The 20,000-nt window shown below is 40.3% G+C and overlaps 1 protein-coding gene across 12 annotated transcripts in view; it reads left to right on the forward strand.

The window, feature by feature from the left end:
- LOC135107359 (CUGBP Elav-like family member 2) overlaps positions 1-20,000 on the forward strand; it is a 142,609-nt gene that overhangs the window by 108,953 nt on the left and 13,656 nt on the right. For 8 of the 12 annotated variants that reach the window (XR_010271722.1, XR_010271723.1, XM_064017103.1 and 5 more), the window contains 8 exons: positions 1,867-1,949; positions 6,383-6,431; positions 7,934-8,139; positions 9,814-9,954; positions 13,324-13,398; positions 16,644-16,815; positions 17,641-17,751; positions 19,113-19,253. Coding sequence is in view for 10 of the 12 variants with exons in the window: in XM_064017103.1 (XP_063873173.1) it covers positions 1,867-1,949; positions 6,383-6,431; positions 7,934-8,139; positions 9,814-9,954; positions 13,324-13,398; positions 16,644-16,815; positions 17,641-17,751; positions 19,113-19,253 (978 nt within the window). In the remaining 2 variants the exon portion in view is untranslated. The remainder of the gene's footprint in view (positions 1-1,866; positions 1,950-6,382; positions 6,432-7,933; positions 8,140-9,813; positions 9,955-13,323; positions 13,399-16,643; positions 16,816-17,640; positions 17,752-19,112; positions 19,254-20,000) is intronic. The other 4 variants (XM_064017107.1, XM_064017110.1, XM_064017111.1 and 1 more) reach the window with 3 other exon arrangements.

Below are 20,000 nucleotides of genomic sequence, written 5' to 3' on the forward strand. Positions count from 1 at the left end.
CAGCCATTCACTCCAGCCATCCACCCTCCGGTCACTTGTCTCGTGGGAAATGTAGAAGGCAATCAGTAATGTGTGACTTATTCTTACTTGGCTGAAGCTGCCCCGGTCTCTCTCTCTCTCTCTCTCTCTCTCTCTCTCTCTCTCTCTCTCTCTCTCTCTGAACGTGACACCTTTATCCCAGTCAATCCTTCAGCATTTTCAGACAGAAGCATATTCTGAAACACTTCTGCCCAGCACTTCCACTACTTTCAGAAGGCTCTACCTGAAGTTACACTGGTTTTTAAAGGTGTTTTTACGGTTCTAGTGGCAGATTAACAATACATCTACATTATTAGCAGGACAAACAGTCTTAAAAATCAGGCTTATCACCTCAGTGGCCTTTGAAAATAGTCGTGGTGAGAGAGCAAAGCGTTTTTCAATACAGACCTATATAGACTGGTAGGGAGGGAATGTATAAGTAGGAGTTCCCAAGAATGAGTGGTAAGAGGATGCGTATATTTAGTCAGCCTTGCCGTATTCTCAAATAAAGCCGTTAAAAAAGGACTGATAGAATATAATAGTGGAGACTCGCATTCTGAAAGGCTTCTGTATTTTATCTTAGCAACTTTTTAACTGGGTCTAGTGGAAGTTACTTTGGTTTTCATGGAGGGAGACTATGACATGGTTACCTCTGTCCTCCTCCTCCTCCTCCTCCTCCTCCTCCTCCTCCTCCTCCTCCTCCTCCTCCAAACACCCTTGAACTCAACACGTGAAGATAAAAGAATAACATTAATAGAATACATACCATCACGACGGGTCCTCTCTTCCTCCTCCTCCTCCTCCTCCTCCTCCTCCTCCTCCTTCTCCTCCTCCTCCTCCTCCTCCTCCTCCTCCTCCTCCTCCTCCTCCTCCTCTTCCTCTTCCGGCGTATGGGGGGAGCTTACGTGCGTAGGTAGTGCCGCGGAGGAAAACAGCGCAGAGGTAAAGGAATATTCGCAGCTAAAAAGAATATTCCGGGTTGCGGTCGTCATTCTTACAGCAGCGTCTTAAACCTTCTCTCAGGCGTAACACTTTGGGCCAAATCCTCTTACGCCAAGATGTCGCCAGGTTTTGGAGGCGAAATATGATGTGCATCTCTTTTTTTCTCTTTTCTTTTTTTTTCCTTCTTTCCTTCTTCTTTTGTATTCTTTCCGTGCTTTGTTGTCTCCTCCTTCCCTGGATCGTATATGCCATTGTTGTGTGTGTTTACGAGTGTGTAAGTGTGTATGTGTGTGTGTGTGTGTGTGTGTGTGTGTGTGTGTGTTGTGGGGAGATTATATAGATGAATCATATTAAGTTTGTCTTTTGCTTTGTTGTTATGTGTGTTTGTGTGTTTAGCTTAGGAGGAGGTTATATTAATTTACTGTGTATTTTCTCATTTGTTGTGTGTATGGATGGGAGGAGGTGCAGTGGTAAAGATGAGTGTGCATATTGAATTCATGTATTTTACTTCTGGTGTGTGTGTGTGTGTGTCTCGTTGTATGCAAGGGTGAAGTGAATAAGCCCGACTCCACACGCGCAGTTTTCCCGCACTTTCTCTCATAAGGACTATTTCCAAATGTCACAAGGGTCTTTTCATGATTACCGTGGTAGGTAAACAAAGATTCTGCATTAAATATATGAAAAAAAAAAAAAACACCCATGAGAACCTAATTATTCATATCTGCGGCCTTTGCAACTATCGGGAAAACTGAGAATGGATGTCGCTTTCTTATTATTTCTCACTCTACCCTGATGAGTTACAGTAACGCTTCACTTAACTGAGTATGGATGTCGCTTTAGACTCGTGATATTAAGACCTGCGAGAATTGCCATTAACCCACCTTGCTCTCCTCCCGTCCCTCACAGGTTGCTGCTTCGTCACTTTCTACACAAGGAAGGCGGCGCTGGAGGCACAGAACGCAATGCACAACATCAAGACACTTCCTGGAGTGAGTATACGTGTTAAGATTTCCTACATTTATAGATACAGTGGTAGTATTTCTTAGCATTCCTTATTCTGCCTTGATGAGTCATAGTAACGCTTCACTTAACAATGGAAACAGTAACTAAAGTAATAGTAGAAATCGTTTTGTTAATCTGGAGGACGAATAGACTGTTGGCTCATTTAAAGCGATAATAGAAGCAGTTATACTCGTACATGGACAGCACGTGAGGTAGTAGTAGTCACACGTGTCTTACAAGCGTACACCTTTGTCACTTACGTATCGTTGAGGGGTTATGTCAGGTCAGGTTAGTGTAGGTTACGTTGACAGTGTAGTGGTGGAAACTCAGACGAGGAATAACACTACGCTATTCAGTAAAATAGAAATCAATAAGTAAAAGATAGTTAGCGACGTCAAGAAGAACAGCCACATAGCCTCGTAAGAAAACTAGACCCACATACGAGTACACGTAGATCTTGAGTTTGCTGAAGACAACCACACATGTCCACAAAAAAGAATAACAGTAAACATTTTAGAGTTAAAAACAACAACACCAAACTCCCTTGAAAATAAACAAATAAATAAAATAAAACGTTAGCCATATAAATACACGTAGTTATTGTAAACAAGACAACAGTTTTCACTGGCGACACAGTCTTCAACGTCACACACACACACACACACACACACACACACACACACACACAGAGAGAGCATTGGGCTTTAAACACCAATTATACTGCCCGTCTCAGATCGGCGCCACACACACACACACACACACACACACATACAGGGCAGTGAAGCGGGTGGGAGTGCATTGTTATCCACACCACACCACCACACCACATCACACCACGGTATCCTTGGCGCCCCTCCCCCGCCCCGCCGGTCCCCGCCATGCCCGGCCCCGCCCTGCCGCGGCTAAGGTAAAAATTTCCCGTCTCTACCTGTCATTATTTAGTGTAACTTCCAGGGGTTTCCAGGTGTTTCTAGGGTGTTTTCTGTGGTGTTTAGGAAGAGGAAGAGGAGGAGGTGGTGGTGAAGAGAGGAAGTGCATGAGGAGGAAGGAAGAGGAGGAGGAGGAGGAGGTAGGTATGAGATGAAAAAAAAAACACATTTCGCCGCCATATTATTATTTTACTTTTTATTAATGGTTTTAGCCTTGTTTTGATATTTGATTTATTATCAGAAAACTATATCAAGTTATGATATATGATAAAATCTTATCCAGCTGTGTTTTTGTTTCTCGAAAAACTAACAAGTTCGTCACTTTATTTATTTTCACTTTTTTTTCTTATTAGCACGCCTAGGATTATTTTGGTATTTAATTTAAGACTTAAAAAATATAAGAAACATATCCCAATTAATAATATCCAATAAGATCTAGTCTAGCAATTCATATCTTCAAATTTATAATAAGTCCGTTGCTAGATTTGAAAAATTATTTTCTTTATACGACGAGGAATTTGTATTTTCTTTATTTATATAGAAACATTTTTTTATTCAGAATATGTAATAGAATCTAGTCTGGCTATGTTTTCTTTCTCAGTATTTTAGTCTTTTTGTGGCGCCGTTCGTAAAAGTTACATATTATTTTTTGTATTTTTTCGTTATTATTAATCGACCCGGAAATGTTTTGATATTCACAGTATTAGTTAAAGTATAGAGCACGTCAGAATATGTAGTGCATTCCATTCTGGGCGTCTTCTTTCTTCTCGCGATTTTCAAAATTAATTCCGTTACGTAAATATAAGGGCCGAGACGAACATTTTCCCTGCCTCCCTTCCTGTCTGTACATCAATATTTAGCTTAAATTCCGGCTGTTTCCTGACTCAGACGTGATGGAAAACCAGAATTAACTACGAAAATATATAAATGACCTCCAGAATGCTTCAAATAAGGCTTAAATAAATTGACAGGTGCAGCCCCGTTCAGAGCGCCCATTATGATCTTGATCTTGATGCTACAAGTGGCTCGGGATCGCTCCTGAACCAGGCCCTTGGATCGACAACTTCTGTAGAAGACAGACAAAAGACAAGCAGAAAAAAACGAATAGTATCCTTTACACTTATTGTCCTTACATCTGGCACACCACATTCTCTCCAGAAACTCTTCCACAACCACAATCATCCTTTCATCGTCTCTGCACAGTCCCGGCAACACCAACATCCATTCCCCACCTGTCTTCTCCACTCTTTCATTCCTATTATGCGCTAACTCAGTCAGAATCACTTGCATCATCTCTATCCTATCTCTTTCATAGCTCTCCAGTACCACATACTCCATGTCACTCGTCTGGCACACTTTACAGCGGGATTCAGACCATCTGTAATTCTTTGCATTCACATCTATACACTGTGTCCTAGCTCGGAAGAGATCACCACCCAGGCTTCCATCCACATCTCTAAGTACTTGTATTCTTGTGCCTGTTTCAATTCATTCCCTCCAGTTCTCCACACCTCATTACTTTCATTCTCTGACCTATTCACAACCATTACTTTACTTTTCTCACTGCTAAACCTAACTCCTAAGTCTCTTTTATACCCATCTACAACACCAGCAAACTTTGGAGCTCATCTGCCGATTCACTCATAAACACTACATCATCTGCATAAAAAATTAAAAAAAATTTAAAAAAAAAACATATCTTGTGATTCCCCCCACTTATTCCCGCATTCATTATTTTCATTCTGGCTGCTAACTCCTCTGTATACAGGCTGAAAAGGGTTGGTGACAATATACATCCTTGCCTGACTCTTCTCATTCTTCGCCCAATCTGTTTCTCTTTCTTAGTCTGTATTTAGCTCTCGTGTCAGCATACATGTCACGCACTATGTTGACTACCTTTGCACTCAACCCAATAAGACTTTACCTAGCATTTCCCTACCTAGCATTTATTTCACCCTATCATAAGCTTTTTCTATATCCAGAAAATCTAGATGCAATTTACCTCCGTCCCTCTTTTTTTCTCTCAATCATTTCATTCACCACAAACATATTATCCTCAGCTCTCCTGTCCACACGAAACCCATTTTGTTCCTCACCTAGCACTCCAGCACTCTCAATCCATTAACACAATATCTCATTCAACACTGCACTGAACACTTTGCCTACTGTATTCACTAACGCACCTGGCCTATAGTTACTCAACTCTTGCTCTTGTATCCTTCCTTATGCAGCAGAGTCACCCTGCATTCATTCCACATTCTTGGCACTTTCTCCTCCTTCCACAGCTAGTTAAATACCTCAGTCATCCTGTCAGTCACAACTTCCCCTCCATTTTTATATATCTCATAGGGTACCTCATGCTGCCTTACCATTCTTCTGCCTTTTTCACACATTTCTCCACCTCCTCCCTGCTGATTGTCTCATCCAGTTCATCTGTATTCTTCCTCTCCAGTGTCACACATCCTTCCCTCACAACAAACACCTCACCTACACCACCCACTTCTTCCCAGAACTGTCTGATTGCCTCCCTGAATCCTTCCTTCTCTGTTATAACTTCACCATTCACTTTCAGACTCTCCATACCAGCACTGCCTGTTATATTTTCACTTCTCATGAACTCGTAGTATCTGTAGCTTCATATACGTTGTCCATGCATTCAGATACTCATTCTCCGCCTCATCGCTTTTATGCCTCTTTTTCCTCAGCACTCTACATTGTGTATTCATTCTCTTCTGCCCCTTCCTAGCCTCTCTGATTTCATCATTCCACCATTGGTTACATACTCTCCTTCTTCTGCCTATTCTGGTTCTCAGCAGCACTCCGCACGTCCTCAACCAGTTTCTCATTCAGGTGCTCCACATCATGCACACTTACATCATCCCAGCTTCTTTCATTCAGATCAACCTGAAAGTTATCCCACCCTACATCTTTCAGTCTCCACTTCATTTTGTTACTTGCCACTTTCAAATCATTCCCACCCTGCATAATATGAAAACATGGACCCTGACCGAGACCTTTCACCCTCCTTCCCCGTGTCTCTTCGTCAATATTTCCCCCAATTTCCAGGGTTTTTCGGGCATTTCCGTGTGTTTTCCAGCCTGAGATGCGTAGATTCTAGGAGGTGGAAGAAATGAGGAATGGAAGAGAAGGAAAGAGAAAAATTCTCTCTCTCTCTCTCTCTCTCTCTCTCTCTCTCTCTCTCTCTCTCTCTCTCTCTCTCTCTCTCTCTCTCTCTCTCTCTCTCTCTCTCTCTCTCTCTCTCTCTCTCTCTCTCTCTCCTAGTTGTAGTAGCTGTAGTAGTAGTAATAGTAGTAACTGTTGTTGTATTGTAGTTTTAGTAATAGTAATAATAGTTATAGCAACAATAGTAGTAACCATTGTTATAGTGACAGTAGTAGTTATTAATCTTGTAGTAGAGAGAGAGAGAGAGAGAGTCACACTTTACCTTGCACGCACCTCACCAGTTCTCACCTGTACCTTCTCTCCCACAGATGCATCACCCGATCCAGATGAAACCAGCCGACACCGAGAACAGAAACGGTGAGTCATTGTTATCAATGCTATACGTACCACCAACAGTTACGTCACATTTCCATATTCGCCTCATACCCAGCCTCCCTTGCCTCTCTTAAGACGCTTTCTGCTGCTAATTTCATAGCTGTATATGCTGGGTAATCGTAACTCTCCCTTATTCTCCTATTTTTCACGCAGCCATTACTCCCTGTCCACTAATTTCACACCAACGGCCTCGTGAAATAGAGTGAATCACACGTTGTTTCCTCTTAAGCTCCTATTTCCAGTGGCCAGAACAGGCATACACAAGGTATCTTCTCTTTACCGTGATCACTGATCTGATCGCGCGGCCCGTGTTGTATTTACATTTTGATCTATTACTCTGATCTGAGTGATCCGGATCATGATCTGGATGATCTGGGTCCGGAGGTGGGTTATAGTAGACAACATCTGCTAAAGTTGTTGGCTGCGGCTATTATTAGCGGCTGAACAGCCTCTACTTGGGAATTATTTACGAAAATACACCCGCAAGAAAACGGTTGATATATCTGAGGAACAAACTGAATGGTAATTAATCGTTGTAGAATGCTGCTGTAGGCACAGAATGTGTATAGTAGTGGTAAGTTACCAGAAACAAGAGATATTATAATTATCGCCTCTACCAACGACTACATGATGAGGCAAAGGAAGATAATATTTGTTCAGTCGAAAATAATGCATGTTTACTTTTAAACTGGTTCAGTATTGGTGTCAATAGTGTCAGACAGCACGCGGGCCAGGCTAATGTCACCTTACGTCTGAATATTTTCTCATTTTATCATTTTATACTTCATTACAGCGAGTACTTTCTTTTTACTGTATGTGAAGAGAGCTTTGTGTGAAACTTAATGGCCAGGTATGGAACCCAGTCTTGCGCTGCCTGATTAGGCATGTGGCTGGGACTCATTGGTGGCCTTCTTGACCCATCTTTCTTAGAAAATGTAGGCTGTAGTCCTCGTTTACAGTTGCTTAGAGCACAGTGGCGAGCATCAACAGTCTGCCGCTTGCGACAGTTGGGCAGCGACATGCTTGTGTTGTTATTGCTTTGATCAGTTATGGCCGCGAGCGTTCTTTTTACACTGAACGAATCCAGATCAAATTCAGATCCAGATCAGTGATGTAGAGGTGATCAGTGCTGTAAACGCCTATAGATTGAATTCTCCTCGTAGCCTTCTCTTATACGCCCATTTCTTACGCACATACAACTACATATATGCACTAAATCACCCTCATAGCTTTACGCTCCTATTTCTTACGCATTCATCATTCCCTGTCCACTAATTTCACACCAATAGTCACGTAGAATAGATTGCACTATTCTCTTAGCCTTTCCTTACGCTGATCTTCCCTCTAACCATATATAGACTGAATTATCCTTACACTCCTATTTCCTCTGCATCCATCGCTTATTACGCACCAACACCCTCGTAGTATATATAGACTGCATCATCCTCGTGGCCTCCTCTCACTGTCCTGTTCCCTCATACTAGAACGCAAGCTTTTCATCGGGATGCTGAGCAAGCGGTACAGCGAGCAGGACGTGCGGGTCATGTTCTCCTCGCACGGCACCATCGAGGAGTGCACGGTGCTCCGAGACAACAACGGCCAGAGCAAGGGCTGCGCCTTCGTCACCTTCTCCACGCGTCAGTGCGCCATCAACGCCATCAAGAAGATGCACCACTCGCAGACCATGGAGGTACGCACTACGCATCTTACGGGTTAATTCTGCCAAGCAACGGGTTGGTTCGGTCGATATGGGTTAATGTAAATGAGGATTCCTTAATTGTTTCTTCTTTCTGGAATCCTACGCTTATATTTTGTTAGGGGAGACTGGGAGAGAAAATGCACGGGAGTATTTTTATTTTATTTTACTTTGTTTTATTATATTTTATTTTAGGGTTAATCTCCCTAGTGCTTTAGAAAATAGAGAGACAGACAGACAGATAGTATAAGTGTTGAAATATATGAAAATAAAAGATTAAGGGAAGAAAACTGGAGAAGTAAAAATGTAGTATTATCGAGAGCGGGCTTACGTTGTGATATATTTTCTTCTCACCAAAAAATAAGAAATAATTATATTATCATTGTTTCACTATCCCAATGTTTCATAATTGAACAAAAATCGCTTGGTACCTTTCACTTTTTTTCAGATATCTAGTGTTGCCTATGGCGTCTGAAAATTAATATTCTCTCACTGGTAGAGCCTTGATCCATCATTCATTAACTGCATAATGTTTCTAAATTACTTTGCAACGTCTTCATTATTCATGCCAATTCCTCGCTTTTATGATGCAAACACGATCCCCGGCATTAGGCGGCCTCGTAATGATCCAGCCTGCGTGTTTCCTCGGCATTCAGACTTATTAGAAGACTTTTAAATATGCCATCAATCTTGGCCTTGACATGTTCCTCTCGTGATGGGAGGAGGAAGACAAAGAAGGCCATCCATCTCCTTCCCTCACAGTCCCTCACAACCCCTTACAGCCTCTCTCTCCCTCCCTCACAGCCCCTCACAACCCCTCGCAGCCCCTCACAGCCTCTCTCTCCCTCTCTCACAGCCTCTCATAACCCCTCACAACCTCTCTCTCCCTCACAGCCCCTCACAATCCCTCACAGCCTCTCTCCCTCCCTCATTGCCCCTCACAGCCTGTCTCCCTCATCCCAATCTCCCTCCCTCACAGCCCCTCTCAACTCCACAGCCTCTCTCCCTCAACCCAGTCTCCCTCCATCACAGCCCCTCACAGTCAGTCTCCCTCACAGCACCTTATAACCTGCCTTCCTCTCAGTCCTTCACAACCTGCCCCTCACACACATACACACACACACACACAATAACATCTTGGCCGTTACATAACTCCTGAAATATTTATAAATTCAGAAGTACGCAATTTGTTCATTTTCTTTCATAATTGTATTGCTTATGAAGAGATTATAGTGTAGAGACTGAGACCAAGAGGAAGCATGATTTGTCATAGTTTACCATGTTAGTAATTTTTATCTATTGGTTTTAATTAGCTGATTCTGTTGGATATCATAGTCATCTCTCTCTCTCTCTCTCTCTCTCTCTCTCTCTCTCTCTCTCTCTCTCTCTCTCTCTCTCTCTCTCTCTCTCTCTCTCTCTCTCTCTCTCTCTCTCTCTCTCTCTCTCTCTCTCTCTCTCTCTCTCTCTCTCTGCATGTCATCCACCTTGAATCCCTACCACATTTCTGAGTGGAAGTGTGTGGGGAGTGGAGGGACACAAGAGGCTCACCACTCTGCCGTTTCAAAGACATTAGCTCTCCGAACTGGCCTCATTAAGTCACCAGTAACTCACATCAGGTGTAAATTACAGCTTTTGAATGTTTTCCCTCACCCATGCTTCACTCCTCAGGGCTGCTCCTCCCCACTGGTGGTGAAGTTTGCCGACACACAGAAGGAGAAGGATGCCAAGCGGTTACAGCAGGTGACCCAGAACCTGTGGAACGTTGCCTCGGCTAACAACCTCGCCGCCTTGGGCCCGCAGTATCTCGCTGTGAGTAGTGCAGCCTGCCATTGAAGAGAGCTTTTGAGCAGTAATGTAATATAGTACTAATACCTGCACAGCTCAGATGCTTCAGTAACTGACGGCATGCAAGCTATCTTGAGTTTGTTCTTTACATTAATGCTTTCATAGTCCACTACTAAACCATACATTTGACAGGAAGCTTCACAGTACTGGTTTGCTACATATTACATCAGAATGATACACATAATTTCTCGGCATGTCATTTGGTCACATGCAGTACACATGCATTAGTCATATTCATGTGACTTGGGAATCAGTTACATAATGATTACTTAGCAACATGTAAGGGTCTGGTATGTTGCCTGCTGCAGTGTATGGATCTAAATAATTCAATAATAAATGTCTTCGCTACATTCACTGCCTTTGAAAGCAATAGCTATACAAGTCATGTCAGAAAATGGTAAAAACGCAGAATGCCACCTTCATCTTTTTCACTTGTGCCTCCCTCCTGCCACCACCAAGTGGGGGACTTGCTAAGAATGGGGGATTGTTGGCAGGGAAGGCCAAAACAAACCATACATGGCAAGCAAAACAAGTCTAAGGGCAAGAGCAGATGCTTTTGAGGAAAATTACTTTAAGGGCTTTGCCATAGCAACATGGGTGTCCTGGCCACCCGGTGGAATCCCCATGGGCATTTGTCTAACCTCAAAACTGAGGAAGCTTTGCCCCTCTTGGACCCTCCCCCCACCAGCCCACAAACAAGGGCCTTTTAATTCTACAATTAATTTGTGCCACACATAAATCAAACAAATCCTTAATTTCCCAATGTACCAATGATACATTTCCAGCAGAATGAAGTTTAATCAAACAAAAGATGTGGTCCTTCTAAAGTAACCAGTACAAATCTCACAAGCCTGTTGTACACGGCCGTACATGTCCTTTTATTAATGTTGGCTGTGGCCAGAGATAGATTTCATTTACACAGTAATTTTCCTCTGCATAAAGTTCCTACAGTTAAGTCTAAGGGCCAAACCTTCCCTGTCAGTGTTGTGTTACATCTCTCAAGGCTGTCCATGCCATGTAGGCATTGGTTAGTATGTCACCAAGCCACCACTCCCTGAGCCATGCTTTTGTTTTTTATAAAACTTTCCCACTCTTGGTTTTATATCTCTGGTATGTTTAAGTGTTGCAGCACACTAGGCTTATGTTGCCTGGCTTGCCTTCCTGCTGGTTTCCTCACACATAATAGTTCACCTCAGTCTGACACAATTTTCACTTCATTTCTCACTGGCGAGTATCTGTACTACTCCTGGAGCAAGACTTGCTGCTGCCTCAGATTGAACCATGCAGTGTAACTGCATGAACTGCATAACAATTTTATTTTTTTGCATACTGAATGACCCAGTGTGGTGCATTTTATCTTCAAATAACATTTCACAGCACAGACACAGCTCGCATGCTTACAGCACACTTATGGCTGCAATGAGTACACTGTTCATGCTCCATACTTATATTTAAAGCAGTTTTTTCCTTATTTCCTCATTTTGTTATTTTCCAGAGTGCATGGAATCACAATCAGGTTATTGCAGGCCTTAAAGACTGAGTTCTCTTCTCATTTTGAGGAGCTTCTATATGCCTTTTTTTTTTTTTTTATCAGGATGAGTGATCAGATGTAATGTTAGTCATTTTTACTTCATATAAAGGATATATCAACTTAGTGCAGAAAGTTCCCTAATCTGAACTTCAGGCTGCCTGAACAGTCCTGAGCAGTACATCCTGACAGACTGCCTTTCTGCTTCCTGTGTGTGCATTGTCTAGGAGAAGTGGGAGTGTTGTGGAGTGCCTGTGTCACTGTATGCACATGCATGACACTTCACATTATTCCTTCAATGTTTAGTCTCCTTGAACAATGAAATTCCTTATATTGCACATGTTGATCAAAATTCGCAGTCACAAATCACCTTTCTATCTGTTTCTTTTTTATGCTGTCTTGCTAATGTATTTCATTTTTTGAAAGTTTCTTTTGGCAGTGTCATTTGTCAGGCTTCTTTTCATAATGTTTCCACATAAATGTTATTATTGTCAAAAGACATTTCATGAAATTGCCAGAGTTTACACTGAGTTTTCCACACAATCATAGAATTAAAAATTGCACTCTTCAGTTTATAGTATCACAAGTTACTTCAAATACTTCTTGTGGATCATATCTAGCAGTACACGATACACCGTGAACCCCATGGAAGTGCTGAGGAGCATAAGTTAGTGTGGGACTTTTCATGTTAAGGATCAGTCTGAATCTTTGCAAACATCAGATTTTTTGGGCTTTACTATATGTGCGTTATCTGTACTTGTAGCTGTGTACTCCATAAAATGTGTTGGAGGAATTTACAGATGTGCATACAGATGACTAGAGTTCACCTCAAGCTGACTTTATTCAGCTGAGCACAACCTACACACTAATAGTACAGAGAGCCTCACTTCTTCCTGATGCCTGATTGTCCTCCAGTATATATTTTGTCAGTAACTTTTGGAATAGTTGGGTTTTTCAAATTTCACCATTTTTCTTATGGACATGACATCTTTTCATGAGCTGTCTGTTTCTTGCATGTCTGCTTCATGTTTTCAGTGATTCTGATCGCTGGCCATGGATCAGCACACACATACACTCAATTTTAAATATAATGAAAGACTTGAGTAGTTCATTTAGCAGGAAGGCTTTTGAAAGTTATTTTTAAGCCTCATTTCAACCAGGACAGGTTTCTTTTCCATCATGATCTTCTAAAATGGCTCCTTGTACTCTTCTAGTCCTTTGTATGATGGGCTGTCATTGGTTTAACTCACTGTAAGTACTAGCAAAAGTTCATATCATTGGTGGTACATAAGAAACTTTCACATGCTATTCCCATTTATACATATCCATTCACTTTCTTCCTTCTCTTAATCACATCCATGATACTGCTGTCCTGTCAGGCAGTCTGATGTATTGTGTGGCTCAGCTGTTGTGGCAGCAAAGGGAATTTATGTACGAGAATGTGATTCTTTCAGATCAAAAGGAAAGAGATTATGTGTTTTACAATGTGTCATTTTGACGATTGTGCTATGAGTGTTTTTATTGTACGATCCTCTTTCCTGAAGCTGGTAGTTACATGTAATTAGGAGATGTATAACTTTTATAAATCACTGTTTTTTTCAATGGAAGTCCCAGTGAATGCCTCAGAATGCATTGATAACACCTATCATGAAGCTCCTCAGGGAAACATTTCTACAAAGCCCCACCTGCCCTCAGGGTATTGCACTAATCAGTGTTACTCAGCATGAAATCTGGTCACCACCCTGACTCTTAGTATTGATGAACTGAGGAGTGGACATTTTATAAGCCTTTCTCTGTCTTTGAAGAGAGAGAGAGATCGTGGGAGAGAGAGCGTCTCCTCAGCTAACAACTTGGTCACTCTCGGGCCTCAGTATCTGGCTGTGAGTGTGATGCCTCTTTTGCTCTGTTGTTAGTATTGTTGTTTACAGTACTGGATGTCCACAGCATAGCAGCAGTGTATATAGTGAGCTCCTCCTTAGCAAGGCTGTCATGTGTGTTCTTGGCATGGAAGCTAACAAGTGTGAAATTTTGCTCTTAGAATATATATATATATATATATATATATATATATATATATATATATATATATATATATATATATATATATATATATATATATAATATTTTTTTTTTTTTTTTTTTTTTTTTTTTTTTTTTTTATTTATCAAGTTATCAGTGGAGTCCTGCTTTCCTAATGTCCTATATTAGATGTATGTGTGCTGCTGTTTGTGTGTGTGTGTGTGTGTGTGTGTGTGTGTGTGTGTGTGTGTGTGTGTGTGTGTGTGTGTGTGCATGGCAGCCTGATATGAAAATTCTTTAATCTTTATAAGAAAAATGCTTGTTTCAATAAAGATTTAATTCCAGGTTGTTTGACATAAGTACACTAAACTGATATTGCTTCAAGAATTGAGAACTGGATGCTCTCCTGAGATTAGATTTTTTTTTTTTATCTATTCATTTCTGTATGTATGTATGTATTTATTTATTATTTATTTATTTATTTATTTATTTATTTATTTATTATTATCATTATTATTATTATTATTATTATTATTATTATTATTATTATTATTATTATTATTGTTATTGTTATTGTTATTATTATTATTATTATTATTATTATTATTATTATTATTATTATTATTATTATGATTATTTACTGTACCTTTAAAAGTGGCAGAGACTTATAAGCTATCAAGGTCTGTATGGTAAAATAAAGACATTAAACAAACACAATAATGATGACAGTGATGATAGTGATGATGATGAAGTACATTTCCACAACCTCCAGTATGATAATGTTTCACGTCAAACTCTTTTCATCATCATCATCATCACCATTACCACCATTATGGCACAGAATAAAGCACAAAGGTATAAACAGTAGTCAGTTACATGAAGATCATTCAGAAACAAGCATGACTCAGCAACCTTTACAGATTTCAAATTGTCACTTGCAAACACACACATACAGGGACTGCCACATATAGGCTTGATGGCTTCTTGCAGCTTCACTTATTTTCTTATGTTTTTTATAGGGCAGAGTTGCTCACCTTTTGTTCCTACTGGTTAGTGAAATTGCAGCCTCATGTCTTAGGCTCTTAGATATACTGTGAAAGGAGATCTGCTGAGGTTGTCCTGCAGTTTATATAGATCCTTAGCACTTGATTTATTTCCTTATTATATTGAGCATATTAAAAAAAATATCAGTAAGAAAAACGTGTAGTAATTTCTTGCTGTTGTTTTCATGTTATATTCAGTGATGCCTCATTTTGCCTCACATTGCTTTGTAGGTCATTCTTCCCACTCTTGTCAACATAATGCATAAGCTGTAGCACCCTTCATATGGCTAATATGAAGTCAGAAACAAGGCAGGTTCATGATGTCACATCCAGTAATTTGTGCCCTTATTCATTCTCACCCTTCTGCAAGACTTGGCATTTTCAGTCATTCATGGAGAGGCCATTTCAAACGTGTAATTTTCTCTCACTTAGAAATAGGAGGCTGTCCGTGGCTAGATACTGTGTTGTGAATTGATGCATGAGGCTGTTATTTAGTGAGTGCATAGTGAAGGAAAAGATCTCTATGGGGGGGGATGACCTGAGATCTTGTCACCAGTTATAATGCTTGTAATACAAACATATCTTGCATGCTCTTAGTTATACTCTTAGTGACAAAAAGATGAGAGGTAAAGATGATGTCATTTTCTTTCCAGTCATGATAGTTGTTTGCCTTAACCATGTTTGTAAATATTGATGAGGGACTAAGTGTAGGCAAGCTGATGTTAGGGCTCTTGATCATTCCATTTTGAGTAGCACATGCTTCATTCCAGAATCTTATCTCATTAGTGTCAGAATGCAAAACAGACAGGGTGAGCACTTCAGGTTATATGGGTGTAGATCAGTGATTCTCAAACTGTGCAGAAGTGTGCCATGACTATTTTCCAAGTGCACAGCATAATTTTCATGGATAGGTATATAATACACTGACTGTAGAGTTGGTGTGCCGTCAGAGTCCAAAATATATCATTAGTGCACCACTAAGCAATAAAGTTTGAGAACTTCTGGTGTAGATAATTAACAAGTTGCCTTAACCCTGTTGGTAAATATTAATGAGGGATGAAGGATAGGGAAGCTGAGCAAGTCATGGGGGATATATAAGCATTATTTTTAATTAATCTACAAAGAATGATTCCATAATTGCTTTTTCCTTGTACATGACCTAATGACTAAAATGGCTCATGCTACTGTTCACTGAGTTTCATAATTTCTTGGTGAAACACATGATTAAAGAACTGTTCCATAAAGCTGATTGTTTTATAAAGTAATGGTAGAGATGAAAATAATCTTTCAGCATGTATGTAACTGATGTCACGTATGTGTGTGCACTGCCTTGGTAACAAGCATATTTTCCTTATGGAAGATTGATGAGCATTGGAAAAATTGTCATAACAAGAAATAATTAGAAATTACTAAATACAGTTTATTAATCAGTATGTAATGTTAAAAAGTTGCAGAAATTAATTAATTTGTACAGCATTGCTTGTGTTGTGATACCATCAAGGATCTTAATGAATTTACTGCTGCAGCTCTTTTCTTATTTACTTTTGTTATTATTATTATTATTATTATTATTATTATTATTATTATTATTATTTTTAGTATATGTTTTCACTAATGATAAACTTGAACATTGAATTAAATTATACAAATAACTGCAAAAACTTGGATAAAACCCATAGATTTTCAATTTAGATTTGCATTGCTCTTGCTGGAATATTACATTGAGAGGATCCACACAGGAGTGTTGCTGCAAACATCAGAGTGCACAGCCTGTGTCTCTGTTAATGTCAGTAGATGTACAGTTCTTTCTTTGTTACTAAAAACTGTTTGTAGATCCTTTGTTGTAGATTTACAGCCTTGATTCATCCCATTTATAGAATATAATTGATGCAGTTCCAATTTATTATTTCTTTTACTTAATGAAGTGACATTCCTAATTTACCTTGAAAATTCATTTCTCTGAGGAATTTCAGAATTGTTCATTTTCACTTAGTTTCAAATTTCTTATAAGAAAGGCAACGGGAAGGCCCATGACATAATGTTATAATCAGTTGTGCTTTCAGTTGCTTCAGCAGCAAATGGGAAGCTCCACCAATTCAGGAGCCACAGCCAGCAGCCTTTCCAGCCAGCTTGGGAACTTGCAGCAGCTGCCTTCACTCAATAATGTGAGTGTACAGCAGCTTCTGGCTGCATCTCAGGGCAACTTGGCTACGCAGCAAATGTTTGATTCTCCAGGTATGTTTTGTTACCATTTTAGTGTGTGGTATTCAGCATCATGTAGTTTTCTTTCTTTCTTGTTACCAAAGTCTGAAAATTGAGGAAGATATGTCTGAACCACATCTAATTTTGAATTACTTTAATTTCCATATCAAAGTATATAAAAAATTTTGCTAGGAAAAAAATTCAAATGTGAACTGATGGAGGCAGAAAACTGCAACACCTCACAATGGTGTGGGTACCTGAAGGAGTTATTTAAGTGTGAATCAGTGAGGAGGATGTACAGTCGGTTATAGAGAGTGCTGTCACAGTTGTCAGAAGGTTTCACCCTCTGATGATTGGCAACTATATTAACTGATGGATGTAGTGATGTTTTTCATTTGTATATAAGTAAGTGCATTCTTTGAACAATTTAGGATACTGAACAAAACTTAGTGGACAGTGTGATAAGACTTTGTACAGCTGACTGTTCAAGGATAGTGTAGTTGTTGACAGTACCTGAGTGTAGGAGCATTTGAAAGAGGATGTCATAAGACAGCGGAGAGAATGAGAGGACTAGAGTGTACAAGAATGAGATACATGGGCAGGACTACTGACATGACCCTTTTAAGAAGTTCCACAAAGTATGGTCATATGTAGATTCATGAAATGCATATCATAATAGCTTATATTGCATATCTGCATAAAAACTATGTGGAACATGACTTCTTTTTAATCTCTCGGACAAAAGAATAAATTGTTATAGAAGCAGCAGTTACTGATAATGCCATAACCTGATCTTTAGTATAATATATAATGTTAAAGATCTCATCATTCCTAATAGTACAAGTTCTGTTACAACAGGACTGAGTGGCCTCAGCTCCCTAAGCAGCCTCAACCTCCCCACCTCCACCAACGGCTCCCAGGACACCAGTCTGCAGGGCCTTCTAGCATCCATGAGCTCTCAAAACACAGGTCAGTGTGGTATTGTTGCTGGGCTGGAGGTATGTTCTCTCCACTCCATTGTGTCATGTGGAAGTGATCTCTTGCATGGCACTTCCCTCCCTCATTCAACTCTCCACCACTCTGCGGTGCTGAGAAAAGTTACATGTTTGTGTTTCTGGTAACTTGCTTGGAAATCATATTCTGCTTGCTTTTATAGGACTGTATGTGTTTCTTTGTCTTGTGTACATTAGTGTTGTAATTTCATGTCCCTTTAAGTAAAAACCTTTGGTTGATACAGTGGATAAACAAATATAAGCTGCACTACCGGAAACACAATATGCTACTTGAGTTGTTAAGAATGTGGCTCATTACAAGTACTGATGGATAGTTGAAGTAAACACTACAAAGTACTTGTCCAACTCCACAATAACAATAAGCAGCAAGTCTACACAGTGTTTGGAGTAAATGCTGCTGGAACAATGGAAAAAATGCAAATGAAATTGACATAATATCAGTTCCAGTGCAATAATTGTGGAAAACTATTTTAAACTAGTCTTTATTATGTTGTTGGTTTATTATTTAAAAGAGAATATGAAAGAAAGTATGAGGTGAAGACCTTGCAAGATGTCAGCGTTGCTTATTTCAGTCGTGAAAAATAGCAGAAGGGCATGATGGCTAAAATAATACAAAATATAGTGATAATACACAGTAGTATACCAAAGCATGCCTCTCGATCTAAATGCAGTTACCATAGGGTAAAACATACTGAAGCATTTATGGCATATGGATATTTTCAACTAATTCCTTAAACATCAAGTAAGTACAGTAATGTGTAGAGGCAGCTTTATTAATGGTGCAAGCACTAACAAAACATGCTCTTAATTCACAAGTACGTATTATATTTTTTACAACGTATTAATCAGTAAACTAATAAAGCACACGCAGTGCAGCAGACAGTCCCCTTGACCCGGCCTAGAGCTTCATCCTTGTGTGTGTTTTTTGCATTTGTGGGTTTGTGGATGTGCATTTTAGACTAACCAACACTGGACACAAATTTCCTTCAGTAACAAGATAGCAAAGACATGTGGCATCTCAGGGTCTTCTCAGCTTCAGCCAAGTCTTCTCTCGCTGTCTGTAATGAACTAGCTTCCTAGTCAGTTAGCGTAAGAAGGCAGAAGAGTAAGAGCAAAAGAATATCACAAGAATAAGTTTAAAAATGAAGCTTCCTAACATTGACCAAGGGTGTCAGAGAGAACAGTGATGCGTTGCCCCCTGGGAAAGCCTGTTATCTGCTGGTGGAGTTTTGAGTCCATGTTTATGGTTGTCATGGTGAGGTCCCAGCCAGCAAGACCAACTAACACTCTGCGGTGTTTCCGTGTGTTCCTGTGCAGGGCTGGGCATGAACGTGCAGAACCTAGCGTCCTTGGCAGCTATCACTGGTGGCAGCACGACGGGCCTCCAGGCTCTCACTCAGCCAGGTATCACACTCCCTACCTCTCCCAGCTCCCCCTTCACTCTCACCACCGACCAAGGTATCACTCACCGCAGCCACCTGTAACTTTGGGCTTGTTACCCGCCACTTACACTTCCTGTTCATTTTCTTCTTTCTCAGTATTCCCTCCCCATACCTTTCTGTTGTCTCTCCTTGTGCCTGTGTCTTTTATTCTTTTTGTGTTGGTTGTGCTCTATAGTGTGTGTGTGGGTGTGTGCGTGTGTGCGTGTGTATGTGTGTGCATATATATGCGTGTGTGTGTATGTGTGTGTGCGTGGATAGGTGCATGTGTGCACATGACAGCATGCACGTATGTGTATATATATATACACAGGTGTATTCATCTACAAAATCTGAATTAAGCTCTTGTAGTGTTTCATTATCTACCTTGTCCAACCAATTCCTCAATTCATGGCTGGTCCTCCCTCACTCCACCTTGTCCTCCAAACCAACCCAGACATCAATACATGCTTTTGTTTTAGAAGTTGAATTTCTTGACATCACTGAAGTATGTGGTCTCTCATAATTCATTCACTTTATCATGCCTTTCCGTAAGTTTTCTTCAGCAGAATCCTGCACCCAGATGATGTAATGCATTCACTGCTTTGAACACTGACTGACTGACTGGCTGACTGTGTATCTTTATTTTTGATGATTTGATAAAGGGGAGATGCGCTCTCTCTCTCTCTCTCTCTCTCTCTCTCTCTCTCTCTCTCTCTCTCTCTCTCTCTCTCTCTCTCTCTCTCTCTCTCTCTCTCTCTCTCTCTCTCTCTCTCTCTCTCTCTCT

Source organism: Scylla paramamosain, chromosome 15 (genome assembly GCF_035594125.1).
Source record: "Scylla paramamosain isolate STU-SP2022 chromosome 15, ASM3559412v1, whole genome shotgun sequence".
NCBI lineage: Eukaryota > Metazoa > Arthropoda > Malacostraca > Decapoda > Portunidae > Scylla > Scylla paramamosain.